The sequence below is a fragment of the Apis cerana genome, linkage group LG5 (genome assembly GCF_029169275.1).
Source record: "Apis cerana isolate GH-2021 linkage group LG5, AcerK_1.0, whole genome shotgun sequence".
Lineage (NCBI taxonomy): Eukaryota > Metazoa > Arthropoda > Insecta > Hymenoptera > Apidae > Apis > Apis cerana.
This window is the reverse complement of record NC_083856.1, coordinates 13,305,143-13,324,015: the sequence shown is the minus strand read 5'-3', so window position 1 is coordinate 13,324,015 and position 18,873 is coordinate 13,305,143. Positions and strand designations below refer to the sequence as shown.

The following is an 18,873-nucleotide window of genomic DNA, read 5'->3' as shown; positions in this document are numbered from 1 at the left end:
CCATCTCTAGAGCGTCGCAAATGAAATACATGGAATATACAAAAAGATAGATGGCAAGAATTGATCATCAACACCACCTCTCGAATACTTTTGAAAATATTTCTTTACCATTCAAAAGATGAAGTTCATCTCCATACTTTTATCCAATGTTTATGCCTCTTCCACTATTTTTGTTTTTCCTTTCTATTTTGTTTTGCTAAATTTATACGTTCAAAAAACAACACCGATTTTAAATCTGTTCTATACCTCGTCTATTAATCGAACGATAACGTGTACGATTCTGTGCTACAAAATAGATTTGAATACTGTTTGATATTCACAAAAACGCAACGACGTTCATATATACAAAAATACCCATTCTTATGGAATTTAAATATGTATTTAGATAAGAGGGCGCTATCTTCCAATCCGCACTGCATTGCGACGAACGATGCTAGTGACATTTGTAAATAGGAGAAAAAGATAGAGAGAGAAAGAGAGAATCGATTGCTTACGTGACTGCAATGAAAACTAGACCAATTGAAAAGAACCACATGATCGAAATGTCGAACGAAGCAGAACACCGTTTTGTCACTGGTATAAAACAAGGAGTAAAACGTGTTGAAAACAAGTTGAGAGTATGTTGCGATTCGTTGACGATCAAAAGGAATATTTAGTCAAATTTTTCATAAATACAAGATGTTCTTATCACGTGAAAAGTTCTGTTATGTGTTTTATGATGAAAAGCTTGGATACGTAAAAGAAAGAACTAAGAATGTGAATGCCGCTATGACGGCGAATCGCATAGTTGTACTTCTCGTATTCATATCTGGTATCGCAGTTGCCGTTATCGGCACGTTATTGTCTCAATATATTCGCGGTTTATCAGGTATGCTACCAACTCGCGGAATTTTCACCATTCGTTAATCTTTAGTGGCCCATCTAACCTTTATCGAGACAACTGTAATGATTATGTTTCTCCTTTCAGATAATAATTATCATCATGTATTTATTCCGCTTCCGTCGGAAAGTGTATTAAATATCTACGATGAAGTACATTTAGATGTGGCGTTACCAAGATCTCAGTTGGAAATCGAAAATAGCGCAACATCAACCGCTGAAGCTTTAACCTCGTTACATTTAGCATTAGAAATGAAATTATTAGGCAAGCAAAAGAAAGCGATTAAATTATTTCAGCATGCTGTAGCTTTGGCACCCTGTCATCCGGATATCTTAAATCATTACGGCGAATTCTTGGAATACACGCAAAACGATGTGATCAAAGCGAACGAATATTACGTACGTGCATTAAGCTATCAACCGAATCACGAAGGAGCATTGATAAACAGTCAGAGAACGGCTAGGGTAGTTGAAGAATTGGATCGAAGGATGCTTCGACGCATAGACGAGAAGAGAAACGCATTATCCGCGATACCTGATAACAATGCGGCATTGATACGCGCGAAGAAAGAGGCTTACTTCCAACATATTTATCATACGGTTGGCATTGAGGGAAACACGATGAATTTGGCTCAGACCAGAGCAATTGTTGAAACTCGTACAGCGGTTGTTGGTAAAAGCATCGACGAGCACAATGAAATTCTTGGCTTGGATGCTGCAATGAAATATATCAATGCGACTCTGGTCAACAGGGTAGGATCAATTTCTATTAAGGATATATTGGAGATTCATACGCGCGTTTTGGGACACGTGGATCCCGTACAAGGTGGTCAATTTCGACGTACTCAAGTTTATGTGGGTGGTCACATACCTCCCGGTCCCGGAGATATTCATTATCTTATGGAGGAATTCGCATCATGGTTGAATAGCGAGAGAGCTATTCGAATGCATCCGGTCAGGTAATATCTTTTCTTTCTCCTCTTTTTCTCCTATACTTTTGTTCAATCATTACCTCTTTACTTCTATTCTAGATACGCAGCTCTGGCGCATTACAAGTTGGTACATATACATCCATTCTCCGATGGAAACGGTAGAACTTCGCGTTTGCTTATGAACATGATTCTCATGCAAGCTGGTTATCCACCGGTTATTATCCATAAGCAACATCGACATACATATTATGAAAATCTTCAAATAGCGAATACCGGAGATGTTCGACCGTTTGTTCGATTTATAGCCGAGTGTACGGAACAAACGTTGGATTTGTTCTTATGGGCAACCAACGAGTTCTCTAGACAAGTTCCAGCACTTAGTCAAGATACCTTATTCACCGAAAAGCGTAATACGGTTATTTTAGAAGATGATTTCAGAAATGGTGCTACCAATACCTTTGATACCGATTAATCCTCGAATCGTCGACACGATTTCAAACGAACACGTATACTATATATATAATATGTAACCGTCTCAATATTGTGTATGCTTTTGACGATTTCTCGACGATTCAAGAATTAATAATTTCGGTAATTTTTTATGCTACGTTTCCGAGTACTACTGTTTCGCTAAACCAAAGATTATGATTTCCTAAATCGTTTTCCTTCGTTTCGTTTAACGTATCTCTTATGTTTGAATCAAAACTTCCGATTCGCGAGCCTCCAACTCTGCTTCGAATTATCAATGATGCACCTTTTTCTTTTTTTTTTTTTTTTTCTTGAATATACGATCCGTTTTAGAAGATCAAAATATGTTTCCACTTCCGTACGATTGCATACGTTTTATTCTCATATTTAAGATAGATTATGTATCTTTCCCTTTTTTTTACAATTCATAAAATGCATGAATCCATTTTAAAGAATTAATCATGTCCCAATGTTGGCAATGCGATTCGAAAATATGCTTCCATTTGTAATTTCTGTTACTTTTTATCGTATAAAACAGTCAGCAAAGAAAAACGGCGAACAGTGTGAAACTCAATCGAAGACTGTGATCTAATGTAAGAATACAACGTTAAGCTAACATATATTTATTATAATTAGACGACTTTTAAATATGTCGATATTGAATGTATCTTGAAAATGTATAAATTTATGGATAGTCGTGTAATTGATTGCTACTTGCTGGACAAGTTACTTTACGATACGATGTAGATACATCGATTTTTAATAAATCCTTATTTTATAAATCGCTGCATCAATGTATTTTAATTATTATTTTTATACGGTTTTGTTAATTTGTATCGATCTCTCTGAAATTTTTCATCTAGCTTCAAACCAATTGTACTTTATTCATCAAAAAAACAATGCTGGATTATTTTCTCTGATAGGCATAAGAAAGAAAATGGAAAATTAAGAAAGCACAGCGTGTACTACGATTTATAATATTGTTTCGTTCTATCTTTTGTTCAATTTTTTTCTTTTTTTTTTTTTTTTCCCTATGAAAAGTAATATCGCTATATCGCTGTATTCAAAAATCTACCTACATCCGATACTACGCGTTACGCATTGAATAATATAGATGTTGAAGTGAGTTGTCGCTCGTAACGTGCTATTTTCAACTGTCGTATCATCGATTCCAACGTCTTTTCTTCTCGCTATTCAATTCTGCGTTACGATTAATAATAAGGAAAAAAAAGTATCGAATGCTCGACTGCTACGAAACTTTAATTTTTATAATTTTTTTTTTTATAATCTAATAAAACATTACTGTCGCTATATCGGGGGGAGGGGGATAGGGAGAGGAAAAAGAAACGATACAAAGATAATTCGCATCGATTTCAAAGCGCATTCGGTTAAAACGTGTATCACGAGTGAACAAAATTTTTACACTAGACGTGCAAATTTCTCTTTTTTTTTTTTTTTTTTTTATGCAATATAACGATGTAGTTTTTATCTATATAAATACATTTCTATAAAAATCATATTCAGCTAACAACGTAGGTTGACCACTTATCGACTTTTCGTACTCTTTCATTCCGTTTTCATTTTCATTTACACCAATGACACACGCGCTCACACTCGCCCACACATACATGCATACATACATACATACATTTGTCCATTCACTCGTATATATATTCTCTCTCTCTCTCTCTCTTTATTTCTAACTGTCTATGCGTGTCGTACTCGGTTTCACAGATCGATCGAATCGATAAAAATAAGATTGATCGCAAGAAAAGACGTTAAGGTATCGCGCATTGCTCGATGCGTTTTCAATAAAGTGTCTACGAAGATTTGTTTTTTGTAGAAGATATAAAAAATATATATATATATAGAGAAATGAAACCAAATGATAACGAGAATAAGAAGCGATATTACACCGATTCCAGATTCTTGAGTAAAAAGACGGAAGAAAAAAGAGAGAGAGAAAAAGGGAGGGTGGGAGGGAAGGAGGGAGGGAGCGAGAGAGAAAGGGAGGGAGGAAGAAAGAAAGGTGAAAAGAAAAGAAAAAGGGCGTTTGAAGGGGAAACGATTAGATTTCGTAATTTAAAACGTCAAGTGTAATTTCTAATAGTTTGATAAAAAAAAAAAAAAAAAAAAAAAAAAATAAACTACATCGTGTCAACTCGAGAGAAATCGATCCATCAATTTTTCTTAAGAGATAGATATTGTTAACGATGCATGGTTCAAGTTGACGCGAAAATCGAGTTTACTCGCGGATTTTTGTCGAATTACGAAGGAGGTTTAGAGAAGCGATTACGATAAAAAATAATTTACCAAAAGATCTAACGTTCAAAGTACGTAGTTTGATGAATCATATGTATATAATTTGGGTGTGTACAAGTTGAACGTATGAATTTATTAAGATTGGATAAAATACGTGCATATACGTGGTATTTCTCTTCTTTTTTTATTCAATTGAATTTTTCGACAAAACGTATGTAATATTCGCACGCGTACACATTCACATTTGAAATTAAGATAATTAGAAGAAAGATAGATTTGGCAATTTGGATCGGTCACGAAAACGTTCGTTTGAAAACGCAAGGATATTTTTTATCGCGTTTTGTTTTGTTTTGTTTCTTTTCTTTTCTTTCTCTAGACACAGAGACAGAAATGATCGAGAAGATAGTAGTGGATAGAATTCATTCGATTTTGCCATTTATTCGTTCGTACGTACGTATACATCTCCATCGATCTAATTAATATCCATTGATATCCGCGTATATCGGAGGAATCGTTTCTTTTATATCGGGGACGTATCGTTTCGCGATATTCGAACGAGATAATTGCGAGGCGATTACGAGTGAAATGAAGCACGCGGGATACGATCGATTAAACGCATGCGGAGATAGATATGATTTTGCGTGGCGCGTGTCACCACGGAAAAATAAGATAATAAGATAGTAAAGCTAGCGATAAGAACAAAAAGGAGAAAGGGAGAGGAAGAAAAATAGGAGAAAAGAGGGGAGAAACGTAGGAGACGCAAGGGAGTATATATGGGCGGACGATGATCGTCTGTCGTCTCTGTTCATCTTCGAGTTTTTACAGTCAAGGGTCGATCGAGAACGAATCGAATGGAAAGGAGAGGAGAGAAAAAAAGAAAGAAAGAAAGAAAAAAAAAGGATCTGGTTACTTTGTGATCGCATATTCGGAATTAAAGATAATACGCCGCAAACCTATGAAAGTTGTTCCCTCCATATCCACCAGTCGTCGTCCATTGTCGTCCTTGATCCTAATAGTTGTCGTGGAACCGTAAAACTCGTGTTTCTTTCTCCTACCTCTTTCTCATAACTTTTTTTCCTCGCTTATACTCGTTTATTCTCGTTCACCCTCTTTCTCTCTTCCTTTCTTTCTTCCTCTTCCACTCTCTCCCTTTCTCTCTCATGCGTACGTGTAAACAAATCTACGTTAATCGTATCGTGAGTTACGAGTTCGTCATCTTCCGGCTGATCTGTTCCTCTTGCAACAATTGTCCGCGAAACTGACTGACTTGATCAATTGCGGCGTTAAAGATATCGCGCTGCTGCACCAATAGCTGTTCCCACTTTTGGGCATACTCTGCAACAAACAACACGCTTTCAGTGCACGGCTGGTAAATACACCGGTTTTTGTTTTCTTTGCGATAGCAATCGGAAAAGGATTTGGTGAATTTGCGAATGAAACGTAAGTTTTGACGGATGATTTCGTCGATGTGAACGATTCGATACGCAATCGTCCGTTCCCGATATATACATGCGTGTACATTTCAAAAGTATATACATATATATATATGTGTGTGTGTGTGTGTGTAGCGAGGAACGCGATAAGTGAAATAGATCGAGCTTTCTATTTTCGTTAAATATCGGCATCGCAGAAAGTTAAATTTGCAAGCGTTTCAGTTTTGCGTGGAAAAACGAGGAATTCACGTGTAAATTATAAGTTTGATCGCGTACTCAAGATTAGTCCATTATTATACAGGGCAGAATAAGTTTTTACGAAGGAAATAATTTCTTTGTGTTAAAATTATTATTATAAAAGTAATATTTATTAATGGTTCAATTTTATATTCATACATGAAGAGAAATCGACATTCTCTATCCCACTCTCTTTTCTCTCGCTCCCTTCTCTCTCTCTCTCTCTCTTTCTCCATAAAGGGAAGATATCGCGATACTTGAAAAATATATAAAAACGCGATGTGTCGATAAAAAAAGTGGCTATTAACGTAATGACGAGAGGTATACACAGTCCGTTTTATTACGGCGGGAAAGAAATATGTGCAATAAAAAAGAGTAAATGAAGATAGGAGAAGGAAGAGAAAATGAAGGAAGAAGAAGAAGAAGAAAAAGAAGTACGCGTTGCTCTGTATGCGCGCGGTTCCAATTATCCGTGTAACAAAATCCTGCGACTCGCTCATTTTTCGATCCAATGTGTTCCACGTGTTTCACGTTCGGTTCCATCTCATGGGAAAAATGTATATATATATATATTCGAACGTTCGAAAATTGTTTCTGATCATCCGGATACATACGTTCGTCGATGTCCACATGTAGGATATATAACTGTGGGCACAGTTATCGCGCGATTCAAAGCAAGCGTTACATTTTTTTTTTTTTTAAGGAATGTCGGTAGTGATACGAATGTAGATGTATCGATGATGCCTTCGCGTATATCGTGATATCTCGAAATTAATGCAAGTATTTCGGATGCGTATTAAGGTAAGCAACTTTTGACAGGCGATTTTATAATATATGATTTTGAATCGTATGATTTCGTACCATCGGAAAATTGTAATCTCTCTATCAGACGTCTATGCAACAAGAACTTCCTCAGGTTGGGCGACTCAAACTTTGTTCTTTTCCGTCTCAAATCTGCAACGGTTTGTGACGTTACATTCAAACGTGTCAATCAATGTTGTTGTTGTTGTTGTTGTTGTTGTCGTTGTTGTTGTTGTTCTTGTTGATGGTGTTGTCATTACCACTGCTGTTGTACGAGCCTTTGCTTCTTTTACCGATAGCTAGAAAACAATCATTTTCGCGGGGCAAACGCGACAACGCGAGAGCCTCGTTTCTTTTTTTTTTTTTTCTATATATGTTTCTATATACATATATGTATATATATATATATTTTCGTTCTCGAGAAAATAAAAAACGAAATGTTATATTGTTGTGCATTACAACGAATGGCCGTGATCGTAAAAAATAATCTGATTTATTTTCTGTTGATTCAATATTCGTACTAATCAAACCGTTATTAAACAGCCATACACTGTTGTTTCAATTAATGGAAAAAAAATATATACATATAATAATAATAATAATGATAATAATAATAATAATGATAATAATAATAATTATAATAATAATAATAATAATAACAATAACGATAATAATAATAATAATAATAATAATAAAAATAAAATAACACATATATTCGTAAACTTTCGTTCGTTAAATAAATTTTAATGAAGTTATTCAATTATCGCGTGTACGTATCGGTTAGTTTTTACATTTGTAATTATCGTCGAAATTAAAAATAAAAAAAAAAATCGTATACCAATAGAAATCCGCAAAACATTGTGCGGTGTGTTGCTCGCTTTGTCTATTTTAACGCTAAAGATTTGATGTCAAAATATAAAAATTATCATATTATCGATAGAAAGGTATCAATATATATAGGGCAAAGAGGAGAAGGAAAAAAAAATATAATGTATAAAGGAAACGAGATGAGAAAAAAAAAAGAAAAAAAAGAAAAAGAGGAATGTATAGTGCGAAAACGATTGATTCCTGTTGGAAAAACGCGTTATCGAAAACTTATCGCTCCTCCGTTCTGTTCGCGTAAATAAAAATTGCTATGTACAGGCTGGGTAAAAAAGTAAAAAGAATAATATCTTTGAAAAGTGACACAAAATTGCAAACTATGATTTTGGATTGATCGTCGATCGATATCCAACGATGTTTACGAACGTATACGGTGGAGAGGGTGAGTTTATATCGATCGATAATGGTGGATTGATCGGGATCGTAGTTATCGACGCGGTCGGAGGATCCGGAGGAGCTCGCCGAGTCGAAGATCTCTTCATTTTTCTCGTTCCCTCGTTGTTCGATCGTTCCGTTTCGTCGATGAGAACGATGACCATGATATCCCTCTTCTTCACGCGGTATGTTAAATCTTTCTTCGAAAAAATCTAACGATGATCGACGATCGAACAAATGTCTCGCGCTCTCGTTGCTTCTTTCTTTGTCGGTAAAGTTGAACTTATCGCAGCGAAACAATTTCGTCTTCTTGACGGTCTTCTCGTCATCGAACCCATCCAAGTTATGATCGTAATTCGAATCCGTAGCAATGATTTCACGATCGTTGCTAGAGAAACGACGAGTTTTCGCATAGGTGGATAATTTTTCATTATCGACGGATGAGTATCTTTTCGCGCGATCGTTGAAAGTTCCGGACCAATGATACTTTTTCCCACTGTTTGCGACTCGTTTAAATCGTGGCGTACGATTATCCATCCGACGGGATGGGCTTGCTCTCTCGCCCACGTTTCCAGACAAATCGTTGGTCGCCCAAATATTTTCGATGCGCGATAAACACTTTGGACGAATGGTACGATCCGCCGCGATTTCCTCGACGCGAGTCGATTCGAAAACGTTCGACGATTCGTCACACCTATCGCAAGAATTTACGTCACTTTCACATTCCATTTCATCCCGCCAAGGAGATTTTAACGAATTCTTTATTTTCTTATCGATATTCCTATTCACGTTGGACCATCGGTCGTTATACGAAACGATATCGTCACTTATCGACACAGCCACCGTGCTCGAACTCGTTGTCATCGTCGTCGTCGTACTCGTAGTTGTTGATGTTGATGCTGTTATTGTTGTTGTTGTTGTTGTTGCTGTCGTCGTCGTCGTCGTCTTCGTCGTTGTCGTTGTTGTCCTCTCGGCTTCTAAGTTCGATTCTAACCGACGACTTGCCTTTGCCTTATCTTTACCGCGTGAATCTGTCGCAAAATTCCACATATACACAATAAAACTTGACGCTTTTTTGTATGCGTTTTTTTTTTTTTTTTTGCTTCTTGCCGTCGAATCGTACTAACTTTTTGTCCCGAAGAACGACATTATCTTTTTCGATTGCCGATATGAACCGGAAAATAGGAAGATGTGGTAATGTTGTTGTTGTAGTAGTAGTAGTAGTAGTAGTAGCAACAGTAGTAGTAGCTCCCATCAAATCGACGTTTAGGCATGCGTTTTCGATCGAAAAGAGGGAGTCGTTTCGTGTGAAAACGAAAAAGAGAGAAATTCGAAATGGGAAGTAAATAAATAAATAAAAAAAGTTTGAACCAGTTTTGGGAAACGAAACGAACGAGTAGAGAGGAACGATTACGCACGCGTGCGAAAGAGATACGTATATACATCTGATGCATGTCGAAACAAGACGGGAGATGAGAAGAGATATATATATATATATATACCGATTCATCGTGCATGGGTGCATGCATGTATGCGTGCATACGCGAGATACGCGAGCGAGCAGGATATCGAGGGTGTAGAATACGAAGGGTTTGGAATCGTCAAATGCGGTTTAACCGTCTTACCTTCTTGGTCATAGTCTACTTCGTGAGTCACACTGAACACACTGTGTGCATCGTTGAGAAATCTGGTCGTTTGATCCATAACCATTTTGTGCGTATCCAAGACTTCCTCCTCAAGCATTTGCAACGCGGACACCGCCTCGTGAAACGTGTAAAGATCTTGGGATATTTCGCTCTCCTGGTTAAAATTCACTCTTGTCGATATCGCGCGATAAATAAATAAACGTTCAGGGAATATTTATTTATTTAACTTACGTTCAGGGATCTCAATTGCGCCAAGTCGCTGTCCGACAGCACGTTGTTCGACTGTGCCTCGATTTTTAACTCCCGTTCGTCGTCCGTCGAGGAAATTTTCACCTCCGTTGGATCGGTGGCCGCCAATTCCTTCACTCGATCCGCGTATCTCAAAGTGTTCAACGAATGTTCGCAGGAACTCATTCCCGGACTGATCATGGCGATCTGCGAGAGGAGAGAGAGAACAGGAATTTAACGGAATTTTTGACTCGACTATTTCTCGATAATATCAATGATTTTTCTTTTTTACCATGCAAGTCTTGGATTTTTCACCGATGAAGCTGTCCCTTAACACTTGCGTCAACTTGCTAGCCCTGAACGGTAAATGCGTTCCTTTGCGGCCCAACGCTCGAATGCATTCTTTCAAGGCCAACAGTGACTTGTTGATCTCCGCGCCTTCCATTCCTGGAAACGAGGATGATAACACGCGTATAAAAGTAATCTCGAGGAGGGTAACGACGAGGGTGACTCACGAGTTTGTCTGTTGGCGGAAGACGTGTCGGCTCCTCTCTCGTTTCCGGCGAGATCGATCAACGAGAATTTTCCGTGAACTTTATGGGTGGCCGGTGTACGGGCTATGATCTGAAACACGGCGTGCGATCGAGACGAATTGGAGTTGGCGCTTGTCTGGCCGCTGGTCCTCGCGCTGTTCCCGTGTTGTATCAATTTCAATACTTCGTCGCACGACTCCACCACCTTCTCCGTCAATCCGACGATCTGTACCTGAAACGAGGAACACGGGCGGGGTTTTACATACACGCAGCGCGAAAGGAAGGAAGGAAGGAATGTGAACGGTACCTGTTGTTTCCCATCCTCCAAAACGCGAAGTTTTTCCTTGTCCGCCAGCAAATCGAACACTTTCCCCGAATAAATTTCGAAGAAACTCGCGGAAATGATGAGGTTCAGGGAGCGATATTTGGACAATTTGAGACACTTAAACACGTCGTTGGCAACCATCGCGTATATACCTTTCTTGCAATCCTGAGTTTTCCCGTTAAAATCGCCGCCCATCGTGTGGGTTTTCCCGCTTCCCGTTTGACCGTATGCGAAACAGGTGGCCATCCCACCCTCGAAGATCGTCTGGACCAGAGGTTTCGCCGTGTACTTGTACACGATCTCGTTGTTGCACGTCTCGTCGAACGCGTAGTCGAAACGGAAAATTTGATTCTCCAAATATTTGGTGAGATCGACTTTGGCCTTCGGCTCGTGTACCACCATTTGATCTTTGCTGGGCACGCTGATCACGTCCACCTCTTTCCGCGCTATCTCCTTCTTGTTCAGGGGGCGCTTTCTCACGCACACGGTGATTTGGTGATCCTCCACCACGTCCGACTCCCGGAGCGGCCTGAACTCGATGCTGTTCTGATACTCCCTGTGAACGGAAGAAAGAACGGCGCGGGCGGGCGCGACATTTTGAAACGGTTTTCAACGTTCCGACGGAGGGGAACGGGTGTGCGATGTAAAGAGAAATAAATAAAGAAAAAAAATAGAGAGAATAATACTATAATAATAATAACGACAAGAAAAAAGCGAGAGAGGGTGGGAGGGGACCCTGACCTTATCATAGCGAGAAACTCCCAATTTGGATTACCAGGATCTAAATTCATCAGAGCCTCCTTCTCTTCCTTTAACTCGGCTTGCCTCTGCCTTCTTTCCTCCCGGTTCTTCTTCAACCTCTCCACCTCTTTCACCACGTTCGTTCGCCTCCCACGACCGTTCTCCACCTGTTGTGCCGCCTGCTGTTGCTGCTGCTGCTGCTGCTGCTGCTGCTGTTGCTGCTGCTGCTTCTGTTTGGCCAGGGCCGAGAGGGTGACGTTGAAGGAAGCGGCCGTGGCCGTGGTAGGTGTTGGCACGCTCTCCGCCTCCCTTCTACCTGTCAATCCAGCCACAGAGTCACCGTGGCCGTTCACGGTGCTGCCCGGCGGCATTATGTTGGTTGGCCGACCCGTTTGTCGCGACGATTGTCTGTTGAAACCCGCTGCAAAGTATGCCTGATCAGTCGCGGGATCTGATCTCGGTATCAGAATCTCTTTGGGGGCGTGTTTCTCTACTCCGGGAATATCGAGAATTCGAAGTTCGATTTTTATCGACTGATCGCGCCCGATGATTTATTTATTTACCCTGCTCCGAGAGGACTCGTTCCGAGAGGGTTTCAACCCATTCCTCGATCCTTCCCTCCTCGCCCACGTCGTCGATCTTATTCTTTTTCCCGAAACAGAAGGCCAAACGGTCGAACCTCATTTCGAATCGCGAGACGGAAGAAAAAACGAGGTGGAAGCGGATAGGGAGAGACGGGAGAAAGAGAGACGCAGCAGGGACACGAGGTTATACACACGCTCGACTGTGTTTCGCGCACCGTCTCTCTCTCTCTCTCTCTCTGCTCGTCGAGGTTCTTGCCCTTGCGCGATTTTGCATACGGCGCAAGAGCGTCGATAGTTCAGAGCGTGAACACTAGCACCACGGTGGCCGGTTGGTGTACGCGTCGAGTGGACGGCGTGGTGTATTCGATTCGCCATTCGTTGGAAAAATCGATGATTCGCGATTCGACGAGGCGCTCGTGGACGACGCGAAATTGAACGTGTTCGGGATCGATACGCGTATACACGTGGCATTATTATTTTCTTTTTCTCTTTTTCACGTCACGAATCTATCCCAAATGCGAGAGAAGGCGTCGTAACTGTTAACGTCTTGCTCGCCACACGACATACCTTTCACTGGAATCGATGGCTTGATCGAATGCTGAAAAAAGAAGAAACAGGAAACGTGATATATCGTGAGATTGTCATTTTACGAATTTTATTTCGAGCGATAAAAAAATAAATAATAAAAGTTTGACGGTGCTCTTAATAATTCAATGATGTTTAAAAAGAATCGAGAAAAGTGTATATATATATGTATATATATAAATAAATAAATAACACGTTGACCGAATAATAATAATAACAATAACAATAACAATAATAATAATAATAATAATGATAATGATAATAATGAAAGATCAACGAATCGAAATCTAGAGAATGTCGCGAGATTTTTCGTCGTGTTTGGGGAGTGGGGAGGGTGGGGTGGGGGGGTGCGTGCGTGCGCGTGGGAATGATTCGTCGCGTCGAGCGAAGAAAACATAAAACGAACGAAAATGGAAGAAAAGATGAAAGATGAAAAACGATCGGGATCGTGGATAACTCGATTCGACATTCGATCCGATTCACGGATTCCAATTTGGATGAAACGAAAAGCGGGAAGAAAGGGTTGTTCTTTTTTTTCTTCTTCTTTCTTTCTTTTTTCTTTCCACGCGCGAGAGAAAGCGTTTCTTCTTCGCACGAAGCGTGGTGAAACTGTACACTCTGCGTTTATTCGTTCGGTCGAAAGATGGCGGGGGAGAGGGGGATAGGTGGCGGAGTGGGGGAAGTAAGAAAGAAGATAAGACGTCCGCGAACGTAACGTCTTTATTAGCCGCGTTGAAGGTGGTGGCGCGACGAATATTACGTGCGGAGTGGCATCGATTACTTCGAGACGTGACAAAGTGACGAAGCGTATATAGGGTATATAAATATTATATACATAAGAGTATATAAGAGAAGGGAAGAAGAGCAACGATGGTGGATAAGGATGGAAGCGGAGGAGAAGGAGGAAAAAGCAAGGATGGACGGCGTGCGATGTACAAGTATAAGGAAGGAAGCATGGTGGGAGTAGAGGCGCGGGGTTGGGCGCGTTTACCGAAAGAGCAGTAACGACTCGTACAGGAAGTGTGGCGGATGCAAGGCCGTTTCTTGCGGTGTGACCGCTGTGCCGTCCAAGGGGGCCCTCCTCTTGGTTTTCCGACTCGTCCACCCCCTCGTCTTCCTCGTCCGAAGAATCCTGCGTTTTCGTTCGTTCGGAATGGAATGGTGCGGTATATTTCGCGGCGTGACGAGGGCAATTTCAAGTTATTTATCTCGGGGGAGGAGGGAGTCGCGATCGCGTTCGTGAGATTGCGGAGACGCGGGGCGGGCGATGAGACGGCGATGCGAGGTCGTATTGGGATTCGATCGGTTTCGGACGGGGGAGGCCCGAGATCGGTGAGATGATCCATCGCAGGCCCAAATCCGTGATAATGAGCAGCGTCCATGGAGGAAAAAAGATGTAATCGTGTTAATAAGCAGGAACGACGAGAGGTCGCTCGATCGGCAATGATCCGTTTCGTTGTCAAAGCATTCTCTCTCTCTCTCTCTCTCGCCTTTCTCTCCTCTTTTTCTCTCTCTTTCACCCACACGAATGATGTGAAAAAACTACGCGATTTCGAGATCGATCGCGGAAAGAAAAACGCGAAGAGGCGGGGCGAGAGCGTGGAATTCGTGTCGATCTTTTTCTTTTCTTTTTTTCCTTCTCTTTCTTTTCCTCTTCTACACTTTTTACCTATTCGTTCGTCCAACGTTGTCGCGCGATGTTTCTTAAGGAAAGGAGGCGATCGAGCGATCGAGCGATCGAACGATCGTGAGATACGTACCCGTGCTCTCGAAGATATCAACGTGTGATTGTTCATCTGAGCGGGTGATTCTATGGTTTTCTGATTGGTCAGGTCGGGATTCAACGCGATGATCGCATCTATCTCGACCTAAAATCGAGACGAATTTCCTATTTATCCTTTGCTTTTCCACTTTGCGAATATACGGTACAATATATATGTATATATACCTCTTTTCCTTTCGTCTCTCCTCTCTCGAACCATTCTACGGTAACGGTGCGTTGTTCCCAATTAATACCCGAAACCACTGCTGAATGAACACGACCTGAAACAAATTAATCGCAAACTTTTTTATCCATCCATTTTCTTCCCTTGCATATAACGATACTTTGCGAATAATTCGAATTAAACGCGAAATTTAGAAATCTGAATGAAATTTAAACCGTGTTCGAATCGATCGTTCGAAATAGGATAGCGAGAAACGTGCCTCCGATCTTGGATGATGGATATCGAAAGGAGTGTACGAAGAAGGGAGGGGAAGGGGATTTTTATCCCAATTATTCCGTCGAAAAGATATTCGATGGAAGGTTTATCAAGGAGATATCGGGCGAGGAAACGTGTTCGTAGATGACGTAAGATTGGATAAAAGGTATGGTTCGCCGAAGTAAGAATCTCGCGACGGGCATCCTTATAAGGATGCAGCGCCCACGTGCACGGCTTGGTACAAACCGTCGTCCCCCGTCGCGAATCGACCACGCGTCCCTATACCGCTTTCCATTTCGATTTTCGATCGGCAACAAGAACGAACGAGAAACATTCTTTTGCAGGGATTTGATTGTGGACCGTGAAATGCGAATAACTCCCATCGATGGATGATGGATCGCGGCATCAGGAAGGGAGAGGGGGGGATTTGCCCACTTGTTGCGTCGCACCGCGTTGCATTGCGTTACATTGCGTTACGTATGAGTGACGGATTTGTTTTGAACAGCATCGTTTCGAAAAAAACAAAAAAAAATAATAAAGCGACATCGAGGAAATGCGAAACATTCGTAATCGCGTTATTTTACAAGATTGTGACGAGAGAATCTCGGATACTCGTTTCGTTAATCGATTCGAAACTGCCCTTAGATCGGATAGAACAACCGAAAGTATTTCTATTTATATGGACGAGCGTAAGCTGTAAATGTTATTACCGAGTTTAAGATTAGATAACCACCGATGCATATACTATTAGGGACAAGTGTTGACGGATCGAGTTATTGGAACAAGAGTAAAGTAACGAAAAACGTGAAATGAAAATCGCGAACATCGGTGCTGTCTCCTTTCTTGGCGAACCGTCTGAGTCATTCGACCGCGCCACGCCGTGCGCGCCGCATCGGGAGAACGCGAGCAAATAGAATTGCTTCCTCTCGATTTCTTCTTGGCCCGAAACATGAGCTGGATCGATCGAGAAAAAGAAGCCAAGTGTTCGCGAGCTGCTCGTTAGATAGCGCCTCCTTTTCTCGGATTTACGCGCGAATCGGCAAAACCGAATTGACCGAAAAAGGTTCGACGAAAAATTTCAAGAAATGTTTCTAGGGTCGTGTAACATTTAGAGCGCGTAAGAGGGACGCGATTAATGACTCGAATGAGGTGTTGCCGACGATGGTAGCTCTCGTTCTGGTCTCGTTGCACGCGTCGAGCGCGAGAAACGCACGGTGAAAGGATATTTATCCGTTCATCTTTCGACCGAATCGAACCTCGTTCCTTATTGCACGCCCAACAAAAAGGCGACAGCGAATTGGTAGAAAAGTACCGCGTGGTCTGTCGCACCGGCGAGGCGCGACAACAATGCGACGAACATTCGTCGATTAATAAATCTATCTGCACAAAATTTCTATCTGATCGAAAAAAACATTGACATATACATTATAGATTTACTCGACAATTTTTACGAGGTTCGAATAATTTTCCCTTTAAAATTAATATACGATAAATACGACATTGTTATCATTGTTCCAAATTTTTTTCGATCTTATGATAAAAATTAAAAAATTATTCGACGAGATTCGTAAAAAAATTATTCGTTGAGATGACGTTTCTTCTTATTCCCTATTTGCGTTTAATTCCCTCCTTCGCTTGTAGCTTGTTTCCTTCGCTTACCTGTCGTCGACTATAGATCGATAAGTGAATAACGAATAACAAAAACGAAGAACGAATAAAAACTTAAGGAATGATAATGTTCAATATTGTCCTCCCCGCTACATACTCTAAGTATCCGTGTATGGAGTTTCTCTACTGATACACGCGGGTCGAGCTTAAATAAGGAAAGAAAGAAAACAAATATGGCACGTGAAAAGGTTAGTATCGAAATGCAAGGACACCCGAGTATCAGAGATTTGATACCAGTATTTTAATAATGATATTGCGACGATAAAATCTAATCGAAACTACCGAATACATTACCGAATCGAAATAATTCCCCGATATTTTTTCCGACTTTCATTTTTCCCCTATATAATAATTTTTGCGAAACTTCGCGCGATTTGTAACTTGATTAAATATAATCGATGCTCGTATACTTATAAATATGTATCGAAGCAATTGTCCACAAATCCCACGAGTGAAGTTATCGAAAACAATAGAATTTTGTTACGTGTAGAAATGAAAATTTTATTTCTCTTTCATATTCCGGCATTGTATCTACTGAAATCATTGATAGAATCTTGATAGAAAAATATCTTAAAAATTTCAAACAAAAATTCAATAATCAACAATAATTAATTATTAATTGATATTTTCGTATAAGAAATATGCATATATCAGATTAATTCCGCATTTTTATAGTTTCATTTTTATAAATATGAATTTACATCGAAAAATATCGACGTAATGCCGGTATTTTGCGTTTCGATTCGTATATCAAGATTATTCGATCGATTCTTCACATTTATCGCGTATATCGCGATGTCCACTACATATTTATATTCGAATAATTCGTCGATTCAAGGATGCGGCTTGTACACGCAACGTGCAGCGGCTGCGTGGTCCGATAGGAGTAGGATGTGCTCTGTTCGTTTGCTCGATTCAGGGGAAATACATAATACATTATACAACGTAGTATTTACGATTATTCTCGCGTTTTCACGAGAATGGTAATGATCGACGTACCGATATTTAATTCGTGATGCATCGGTATTCGATTAAATCTTACGCGAAATTGATTAACATTGGTCATAATGGGAGAGATACAATTACTCCGTATATCGATTGACATTGAAAAAAAGCTGAAAAGTCAGACCGATTGATCGAAGAGATATCTCCTCGCAATCGTGTTCGATTTTCGTTGGCACTAGCCGCGAAGCTTTGCGCACGCGATCGGCTGTCTGAATATGTCTAAAAATACTTCCACGAGATACGTTACTCACCGTCCGTCCTTTTGATATTTATACTGTAGCCGGTCTCGATGTTGTACATGCGGAGGTCCATGGTCATTTAGTCGCGTTCTCACACCGTGGTTAATATTATAAGACGACCGGTTTTTCACCGGATCGAACACGACGACAACGACGACGACGACGACGACGACAAAGACGGCGACAATATGACACGACGTTAACGATGTTGACGTGACGAAAATACAACGATTCTCGCGAGGGAAGCCTTACGAGGACCCTGCAATTTGCGAGACTTTCAAATCTGACCGTTGACAGTTACGTCTGTGTTCGCGTTCAAAATCACGCGGCTGTATCGCGTTCCTCTCCACCGTTGTAGCTTGTACTTTTCCCTTCCCGTCACCGTTGTTACCACTGCTGCTGTTACTATTGCCGTTTGGTTCTATTTTCCTCGTTTCCCTTTTCTTTGTTCTTCTGCTTTATCGCCTCTATGGACTGTTAGTCCCTTTTGTCGCAATGTGTAACCGCAGTCGATGTCTTGCTGTCGTTGTCCACCACTTCTCGCCGTTGTGTATTTTCACGTCAGGGACGTCGCCGATTGTCCAAGGCACGCCCGTTTTCGCGAATTCTCGTTAAAATGATACGACGTGTAATCCACGAGACGGCACACTCTCTTTCCACGAATTTGAAAGTACACCAAAACGAAGACACAACGATTCGAAATTACATTCGGAGATTCGTTGAATTTCACGAACGAGATGTTTCCGGGATTTTGTGCCGGGATACTGCCAGTGTCCGTTATTAATAACGGAAAGACTGCGAGCGCCAACTTTCGGTCGACTGCTATCGTCGCGACATCTGTCACGATGC

General features: G+C 40.8%; 2 protein-coding genes across 12 annotated transcripts in view; one reads left to right on the top strand and one right to left on the bottom strand.

The window, feature by feature from the left end:
• Window positions 1–3,061, top strand: part of LOC107998989 (protein adenylyltransferase Fic) — a 16,750-nt gene extending 13,689 nt beyond the window's left edge. For all 3 annotated transcript variants that reach the window (XM_017058606.3, XM_062075548.1, XM_062075549.1), the window contains 3 exons: window positions 386–868; window positions 968–1,838; window positions 1,911–3,061. In XM_017058606.3, the coding sequence (XP_016914095.1) occupies window positions 679–868; window positions 968–1,838; window positions 1,911–2,283 (1,434 nt within the window). In that variant the 5' untranslated portion in view covers window positions 386–678 and the 3' untranslated portion in view covers window positions 2,284–3,061. The remainder of the gene's footprint in view (window positions 1–385; window positions 869–967; window positions 1,839–1,910) is intronic.
• On the bottom strand, window positions 2,627–18,873 carry LOC107998949 (kinesin-like protein Klp10A). Of its 9 annotated transcripts, XM_062075538.1 has the most exons (13): window positions 18,037–18,845; window positions 14,860–14,954; window positions 14,672–14,779; window positions 13,927–14,043; window positions 12,894–12,924; window positions 11,743–12,163; window positions 10,984–11,557; window positions 10,659–10,908; window positions 10,436–10,590; window positions 10,147–10,350; window positions 9,895–10,069; window positions 7,073–7,165; window positions 2,627–5,876 (listed from the first exon to the last, which is right to left on the bottom strand). In XM_062075538.1, the coding sequence occupies exons 1-13, from the start codon at window positions 18,101–18,103 to the stop codon at window positions 5,743–5,745; spliced, it is 2,424 nt and encodes an 807-aa protein (XP_061931522.1). In that variant the 5' UTR covers window positions 18,104–18,845; the 3' UTR covers window positions 2,627–5,742. The 9 variants fall into 9 exon arrangements, with proteins under 9 accessions (XP_061931522.1, XP_061931523.1, XP_061931524.1 ...); XM_062075539.1 differs by lacking the exon at window positions 7,073–7,165; XM_062075540.1 differs by lacking the exon at window positions 13,927–14,043.